The following is a 9,108-nucleotide window of genomic DNA, read 5'->3' on the forward strand; positions in this document are numbered from 1 at the left end:
ATTTGTTAGGTCACGGTAACTCTATTTTTAATCCATTCCCCCTCGCTCCATATCCTGAATACACCTATTTTCCTGTACTGTACTTCCTGTAAGTACTGTACCTATCTCCCTTTTAAACAATTCAATCAGTTATGGCCTTCAAAGCTAGTACACTCCACATTCTCTAAACACATTAAGTAGATAAATGTAGATAATGTTACAACTGTTCAGAATTCATTAACCAGAGGGAGGATATGCTCCTATCTACGTTGGCAAGCATCTAATCAGAGATATGTCCCATCATTCCAGCTGAGATTCTGGTGATTCATCACTGACTTTCTTCCAAGGTTAGTATATTCCTGAGGTGGGAAACCCTAAACTGCACAGCACTAGAATGAGGTCTGTCCAGTTGTACTTGATTTATATTCCAGCTTCTTGTGATATAGCCTAGTATCTCATTAGCCTTTTTAATTGTTTTCCAAACCTGAAACTAGCTTTCAACACTATATAAGACTCAACCTCTAAATCCCTTTATTCATGTATTCAACTCCGGTGCTTCTACATTTAAACTTATTCCCATTCGCCATTCTCACAAGGTGTACAAACCAGTTTTTGACATTGAGTTTCCATTTGCCATACTTCAGCCCACCTGCTTACTTTAATAATCATCATCAAGTTAGCAATGTTGGCAAAGTGGCACAGCAACCTGAAATAAGGTCTCCCCCAAATTATATTTCTAGCCATGTGAATGGGGTATGTTGTACTTTATAATAATCCTTACTTCAGTAAGTTAATAATAATCCTTGCATTTGATATATGAGGTCTTCGAGATGTCTCAAAGCACTTCACAGAATATACTGTAAAGTGAATTGACTATATTTTGAGGGTGAAACACGTGAGTCAATTACGCACAGTAGCGTCCCACAAACAGTCATAGATTGAGTGACTAAGATATTATTATTAATTAATTAATTGTTTTTGAACGATTATTACGAAAAAAGTGATCCATCAATCAACTAACAAAGAGGTTCCTACTTAATGCTAGGTAAACAGAGGCGTGTAGAGTAAGGAGACTTGCCCAATGTTTCACCCCACCAGGGAGTCAAGCTCAGGTCCTCTCGCTTGCGAGGAGAGTGGTCTAACCACTGAGCTACAGGACTCCATTTATGTTAGTTCTACGTGAATACCTAGTGACTAGGTTAGCACAGTGTTCCGTTTCCATTGAATTACATCAAAACGTGTGAATCAACTCACAAAGATGCCACAATTATGCTGTGCTCATATTAATTAATTTCCAGCAATCAGTATCTGTAATGATCTTTGTGACAACTTTATCAATTCAATAAACCTCGATCTGTCTGTGTGAAGAAAAAACGAAATGCTGGATACATAGCTGTTGCCTGGACTCTATACTGGAACTCGAGAGTTTAACAATAGACATTGTACTAAGAATCTAACATACAATGAACATTTCCAACAACTTTATTTTATGATTTACATAAAAGCTTCCCTCCCTAGTCAGTCTTTCCTAGTTTGTTAATGTCACTGTTACATGTGGGTCTCTTGCGATTTAGGGCAAAATAATGTTAAACATCTTTTTTTTTAAAAAAATCATGGCCTCAACAGGTTTAGCCTCTACCAGCCCAGAAGGTGGATATTGCTTGGATTCCCTTCACAAAGGGCTCTCACACATAGCGGAGATTCATGCCATCAGCCCACATCACATTCAGTCTTGGATTCCCCACTGTCTGTTGTCCTCCAAATATGTTAATAGACACTGAACACAATAGTTTTCCCCAAGTACTTGTTAGCTGTATCTGCCATGTATAAAAATGATTCCCTTTGCCAACGGTATTAATATTTGACATCTACGTTTCACAAAATGCCATTGATTTTAGTCATATGCTGGCTTCAGTAATTACTGTTCTTGTTATAATCTACTGTCGTGTCAGCATGTTTTTTTTATTAAGTAACAATGCCATAAACAGTTCTAGGCAGTTTAGTCACATCTTTTCTTATTGTAAAACTTTTCAAAACATTTGTTTATAAACAGAATGAAAGACTTGTGTTAAGTGTCCTTGTACTGGTATCTAGTCCCACTGTACAATCCTACTGTACACAGTCCTATTGTACAGTCCTACTGTACACAGTCCTATTGTACAGTCCTACTGTACACAGTCCCACTGTACAAAGTCCCACTGTACAATCCCACTATACACAGTCCCACTGTGCACAGTCTCACTGTACAAAGTTTCAAGGCTTTCATTAATCCATGCATTTGATACAGCGCCTTATCACGTCTTCAAGGCGTTTCACAGAATATACTGTAAAGTGAATTGACTTTATATTTTGTGGGCGAAACAATGCAACCAATTCTGCACTGCAGTGTCCAACAATCCTGGATTGAGTGACCAAAATATTATTATTTCGAATTATTATTATTTTTATCTCATTAGTACAATTAACAAATAACTTCACTACAATACAGGTTTTATTCCCATTTATTGGTGCATGTCGTATTGAAAAGAAATTCAGTGCATTTGATGACAGGTTGATCAGGTTAAAAATTAACGTTCAATTTAAAGTTGCTCAATTAATTAATGACATGAATTCAAGTATGGCTGACTAGATTAGATTATCGCACACACTCTGAAGAGGCTAACAACAGACTTGCCAACACAGTGTTTCGCTTATAGTTTGGTAACAGTGGCCCCCAAAACAATCGGTCCTGCCCCACCCCCAGTATCCAGCTCCCCAAATCATTACACTATATACAGTACTTTGTCTTTGAGATTAATGCAACTCCAAAGAACATACTTTTGCCTGTGTTTTTGTTGAAATTTATTCTATCTTTTCTTTGGAAACTGAAAAACAAATTCTAGAGAATGAAACAGAAGAATAATATAATGATGAGAGGGGGAAGGAAAGCTCCCCTACATCACCATTCCACACAATAGCCATTTTACACTGTTTACACTTCAAAACAATTGTGTGGTGATTAACTTACAGGACTTTTCTTCCCCCTCCAACCCTTGTTGCCAACTGTGCTCGTCATCAATCTGTCCGACGTTACAGCAAGCAAATGAACATTTTTTTGCAACACTACGTTTATTTACAAACGTTTCACAGATAACTACAGTGTTAAGCACAAATAAGCCAGACAAGGTGGTAAGATATATAATTAAACAATACAACATACACCAACTACACTCTTTAAACCACTGTGGAAAGAAAAAGTCAGTCACACCCTACATCAGTGTCATAGGAACCAGCTCTCGTTATACCTCTCGCAATCATCACATTGTTGATTAGCATTTTCCTCACAGAAACACCAAGATTGCAACGGTACACATTCCTGACATTTGTACTCACTCCCCTAACAAGTGTAGTTAGCATACATTATATGTATAATACCATATGCTACATTGTGAGCTGAAAACTGTGGTTCACTTTGGGGGCATTGGGGACAGGTAAATTATTTGAGCTGTGCTCTCCAAATTTACTGTATCACAACCTTAATCTCACCCAAGAAGCACAATCTTTGACCTCACTCCAACCGTTCCCATTGGCTTTTCTCAAAACTTAAAAATAAACTTGCATTTGAAGGAGCAATGTTAGAAGTTGGAACCTACAAAGCATTCTATACACAACAGGGCCCAGGCGTGCAGCTCACTGGTAATAAGGCCTGTACCTGGGCTGCTCAGGGTGGTGTGGTGGTCCCGGGAGCTGAGGCTGCGGAGGGGGCACTTGCATCCTTGGTGGTGGAGGTGGCCCTCTGGGAGCAGGCCAGACACCAATTCCTGGGCTGTGGCCTCCAGGCTGAGAGAAAGGTGGGCTGAGAGTTCCCTGATCCTCTGTGTACTGCGGCATTGACGTGGCCGAGTAGTGGTGGGGAGGGGGGGTGTTCACAGGGGGGCCCGAGTGCTGAGGAGGAGGAGGTCCGTGAGGATGGTTCATATACGGTGGCATCTGAGCCAGTATGTGTCCTGGAGGTGGAGTGATTGGTGGAGGAGCCGTTGACATGGGGGGAGGTGGGGCTGGGTTGTACACCATGTGTGGGTTGCCGGCGGCCTGGGACGGGTGCTGCAGAGGGTGATTGATGGGGGGCGGGGGGGGAGGAGGAGGAGCGTAATGCTGTTGTGGTGGTAACATGTGGTGGGGGTGGGTCACCACGGGCTGGCTCGGGTAATCGGGATGATGATGAGCTGGGACAGGAGGCTCCCGATTGCCGCTGCTTGAAGAGTCGTCCTGGATGGGAACCGTGATCAAGTTGCTGTGTTTCCTGGTGGTAACGGTTGAGATCCTGAAGGTCTCCTGACTGACTGCCCGGGGAGGAGGGGGAGCGAGAGACATCTCTGCCGGAGGAGGACGGATGTCTTCATGGGTCTGACTGTAATGCTCGTGAGATACGTGCGGCAGTGGGGGCGGGGGCATCATGAGGCCGTGCTGTTTGGGGGGAATGTGGGAGATATGGTGCTTGTCTGGTGGCATCAGAAAGCGCTCAGGAATGTCCCCGGGCGGGGCCATGGCCGGGTGGAGAGGCTCTGATTGGGGGCGAAGGGCAGGCTTGCCAGTTCTCATGTGACGATGGTTTATGTGCGCTTGTAGGTCTCTCTGAGAAAGGTAGGTTCTTTTACAGCCTTGCACAATACTACACATAAACAGGGAGCCTCGCAGACATTGCTCAATGCGCTGAACCGGGTCATTACACCTGAAAATAAAGCATAATGTTAGCCTGAATGGTTAAATATTATCATAATTAATATATTATATATACTATGTATTAAATGTCAATGTTATTAAAGTATTTAGTGTTATATTATTTAATATATAATTTATTGTTCTTGCATGCTGTAGTTTGTACTATAAAGATAATAATCCTCGCATTTGATACAGCCCCTTATCACATCTTCGAGACGCCTCAAAGGGCTTCACAGGATATACTGTAAAGTGTAGTGACTGGCTATTTTATGAGCGAAAATCAGCAGCCAATTTCGCACAGCAGCATCCCACAAACAGTCGTGGATTGAAGTGACCAACTTATTATTATTATTGTTTCAAGGGATTATTATTCCTGGAAACGCAATCTGCCAACCGACTAACAACCGTGTTCCTACTTACCGCGAGGTAAACACAGGTGTGTGGGGTAAGGAAACTTGCACAACATTTCGCCCTGCTGGGAATCAAACCCAGATCCTCTCATTTGCGAGGTAAGTGCTCTAACCACTGAGCTACAGGACATTGACTTACCCAGGACATATCTTGTCACCTTTCTTCTCATGCAGACTTGCACATTCAAAACAGAATACATGTTTACATGGAATCTGTAAACAAACAAGATAATCGTAAGTAAAACCCACCTTTCTAGTATATGTACAAAAATACTAATTTCACAGGACAGGTGCTAATACAGGAATACTTGTTATTTTGGATTAATAAATAATAATAAAATAAAATCCTTGCATTTGGTATAGCATCCTTCAAGGTAGGAGGATGTCTCAAAGCGCTTTACATGATTTTACTGTCAAACGTAGTGACTGCATTTTGTAGGTGAACGCAGCAACCAATTTGTGTATGATGAACCAGGCTGACAACTGAATGCATCCTCTCATTACCAGTGGACCACACAACCTGTTAAACTTTACCTGTTAATAAACTGTCTAAATATACATTGAAAATTAAACAGTAGAATTGCACATATGCAACTAGTCATTAAGTTAATTTGTGAATGAAAGATTAGAATAATTTAGATTAACCTTCTTTATAAAAGGCAAGTTACATTTCTTGCGTCATTTTAATTCCTACAAAGGAGATGTAAATGACAAAATCAGATCACAGGCAGGAAATATAATTTGAAACACACAAACAACAGATGCAGAAGAGCTGAGATGTAACTTACCATCCGCCCATAGATCTTGATAGGCAGCCCACATTTATCACAGAAATGAATGGGAGTGTCATCTTTTTCACCCAACAAATTGATCTATAAAACATATTCAAACATCTTGCATTCAAATCTTACAATATCAACTGTTTTGTTATTGACATTGAATTCACAGATGCCATTACCTTAAAATCCCAAAACATCTGGAGAGTAAATCTCCGTTGGTTCCCAAACACCTCCCCACTTTTGCAATCATAAATGTCTTCTTTATTGTAGTCAAATCCTTCTGAAAGGAAACAGAAACATGCAATAAGCAAACGACAGAACCTGGCTCCAATTTATTAAATAGTTAAAACTTTGGCATCACAATTCAAGGGCAGAATGACACTGAGTCCTAACCTCAACCTCCCGAGTGATCAGCTCAGCAGGAACAAACACCTTCCTCAGTGAGAGAGGAAGGAGAGAAAAATGTTAGACGGAGAAACGAGACCAGCCCAGTTCCAACCCCAACTATTGGCCGGGTGACCAACACTGGCAAAGACAGAGGGACAAGACACCATCTCCCCTGCAGGTCAATCGTGAACCAGTCAAACGTCAAAGTGCAGAAATAGAGGCCAAATAAAAAGATGACTTCATCAAAAACCCTGCACACTGCCCTTGCCTCTGTCAATACTAACCTAGTTACTCCCCATCAAACACAAATCTAATGTTACCCACTCGTGTTGGTCTTCCCAGCCTGTGGCATGCAGCGTGTTTCTATCTGTACCTACTGCATTGGTTTGTATCTAGAACTCCTTCATCAGTATTTGAAGAATCAATAATCCCGTCACCTTCATTTGTAGATAGTGACTTTGAAGAATTTCTGTTCATATTTCTTTGAGTGCGAGAAGGGACTCGATTGCGATTAGATTGTTTGGAGATTAACTTGATGGGGATTCGCCTACGAACATCAATGCCACCAAGAGATCCAGAACCATCAGTGCCTTGGAGATCTTTATCTTTTGAAATACAAAATACTTTTTAAATCAATATTGTGCTGTAAACATTCTATGATTTATGTTGAATATCACTATAATATAAATATAGAATAATTATATAATATAAAAGCAAAATAAATTCACGTCCCATAGTTGGTCCTAATGCCATCTGATGATGAACTTCTCTACTAGTTATAATATATTTTATAATATGATAAATAGGTGACAGACACATCAACATAAGAAAACCAGAGCACTGAGCTTCCTCATTGTGTCAACCAGTCAGGAGGGAAAAAGAAAACGTGAGTACACCTGAACCTTTTTTCTTTGATAAAATGTTTATATTAAATGCAATAAATATTTCCATTGCTGTGTTTTTTTAATCTTAAAATAAATCTTACAGAAATACAACTTTTCAAAGGGTTTTATTTCAGTACTGATGGAAGTCTGTACCAATTACCTAAATACCTTTGTTATTGAGTTAACCAGAGTTTTGTCGAGTTGGTACCAAACTATTACAAGAGTGTAAAGATAGGGAAGACACTCACTCTAACACGACCTAAACTAAAATGTCAGAGACGCACCAAATGTACGTTACACACATCATCTTAAACGGCTCATTTGTTAGTAAAGGTATAAACAATGCAGTGCTTTGAGACATCCATACATTATAGTATATATGCGACCACCGGGTGTGTAATTAAACAGTTACGTAGAGTAACGACGACAGGGAAACAGGTCGTTGGCCCAACAAATCCGTGTCACGGTTTCTATATCACACAATCCGCCCTTTTAAATACATTAATGCCATTTCGTTCAACCACAGCTTCCCCCACTGCCCCCCCCCCACTGCCCCCCCCACTGCCCCCCCCCCCCCCCCCCCCCCCTGCCCCCCCCCCCCCCCCCGCCCCCCCCCCCGAACCGCGTCCCCCCCCCCCCCACCGCCCCCCACTGCCCCCACCCCCCACCCGCCCCCCCCCCCACTGCCCCCCCCACTGCCCCCCCCCCCAACGCCCCCCCCCCGCCCCCCCGAACCCGCGCCCCCCCCCCACTGCCCCCACCCCCACTGCCCCCGAACCCGCGTCCCCACGCCCCACCCCCCCCCCCCTGCCCCACCCTGCCCCCCCACTGCCCCCACTGCCCCCCCTGCCCACCCCCGAACCCCGTCCCCCCCCACCCACCCCTGCCCCCACTGCCCCCCCGAACCCGTCCCCCCCACCCGAACCCTGCCACCCCCACCCGAACCCGCATCCCCCCCCCACCCGAACCCGCATTCCCCCACCCGAAACGGTGTACCCCCCCCCGAACCACTGCCCCCCCGAACCCCTGCCCCCCACCCCGAGAACCACTGTGAACCCCCTCCGAAACCTTGTGTACCCCCAAACTCCCCGCCCCACCCCGAACCGTGTATCCCCCCACGAACCACTGCCCCCCCCCCGAGAACCCCTGAGTACCCCCCAGAACCAGTGTGTCGACCCCCCAAACCCCCCCCCCCCGAACCACTGTGCCCACTATGCGCTTCCCCCCCCCCCCCCCCGGGGGTCCTGTAGGGCGGAGGGGGGGCTGTTGGGGGGGGCACACCCCCACACCCACACCCCCCTCCCCCCCCCCGCCAGGCCCCGGGCGGGGGAGAGCCCGAGGCTCCATTGGGGAGACAGTGACCCACACCCCGGGGAGGGAGCGCGGGAGCAGCCCCGACCCGCCCCCCCACCCCCCCCCCGCTCCGACCCCCCCGGACCCCTCTCCCCCCCGGACCCCCTCCCCCCCGGACCCCCACTGCCCCCCGGCCCCCGGCTCCGGCCTTCACTGTGCCCTCGGCCTCGGCTCTCCTGACCACAGAGCCGAGGCCTGTGTTTGCGGCCCCGGGCGGTCCCCCCCCCGCGGCCCGGGTCCCCGCCCCCCCCCCGCGCCTCCCCTCCCCCGCGCGTGCCCCCGCGGCCTCCCCCCCGGGCCCGGGCACAGCACAAACCCCGCGCGGAGGCTCCTCACCGGCCTCGGCCATGGCTCAGCTCAGCCTTGTGGGCGGGGGGAGGGGCTGAGCTGCCAGAGTGACGGGGGGGGGGGGGAGTGTGAGAGAGGGAGTGTGAGAGAGGGAGTGAGAGAGAGAGAGGGAGTGAGAGAGAGAGAGGGAGTGTGAGAGAGAGTGTGTGTGTGAGAGAGAGTGTGAGAGAGAGAGGGAGTGAGTGTGAGTGAGAGAGAGTGTGAGTGAGTGAGAGTGTGTGAGAGAGAGACAGAGAGTGAAAGAGAGGGAGTGAGAGAGAGTGTGAG

At 46.0% G+C, this 9,108-nt stretch overlaps 1 protein-coding gene across 4 annotated transcripts; it reads right to left on the reverse strand.

Annotated features, from left to right (window-relative positions):
• Positions 1–2,464: 2,464 nt before the first annotated feature.
• On the reverse strand, positions 2,465–8,894 carry cbll1 (Cbl proto-oncogene-like 1, E3 ubiquitin protein ligase). 4 transcript variants are annotated; one of them, XM_042335158.1, is made up of 6 exons: positions 8,830–8,894; positions 6,634–6,861; positions 6,049–6,149; positions 5,879–5,962; positions 5,230–5,303; positions 2,465–4,690 (listed from the first exon to the last, which is right to left on the reverse strand). In XM_042335158.1, exons 1-6 carry the CDS (start codon positions 8,840–8,842, stop codon positions 3,649–3,651), a joined length of 1,542 nt encoding a protein of 513 aa, XP_042191092.1. In that variant the 5' UTR covers positions 8,843–8,894; the 3' UTR covers positions 2,465–3,648. The 4 variants fall into 4 exon arrangements, with proteins under 4 accessions (XP_042191092.1, XP_042191094.1, XP_042191093.1 ...); XM_042335160.1 differs by having other exon boundaries at positions 6,049–6,146; positions 6,694–6,879; positions 8,830–8,857; XM_042335159.1 differs by having other exon boundaries at positions 6,694–6,879; positions 8,830–8,857.
• Positions 8,895–9,108: the final 214 nt, after the last annotated feature.

This window comes from Callorhinchus milii, unplaced genomic scaffold, assembly GCF_018977255.1.
Source record: "Callorhinchus milii isolate IMCB2004 unplaced genomic scaffold, IMCB_Cmil_1.0 Scaffold5, whole genome shotgun sequence".
Taxonomy (NCBI): Eukaryota; Metazoa; Chordata; class Chondrichthyes; order Chimaeriformes; family Callorhinchidae; genus Callorhinchus; species Callorhinchus milii.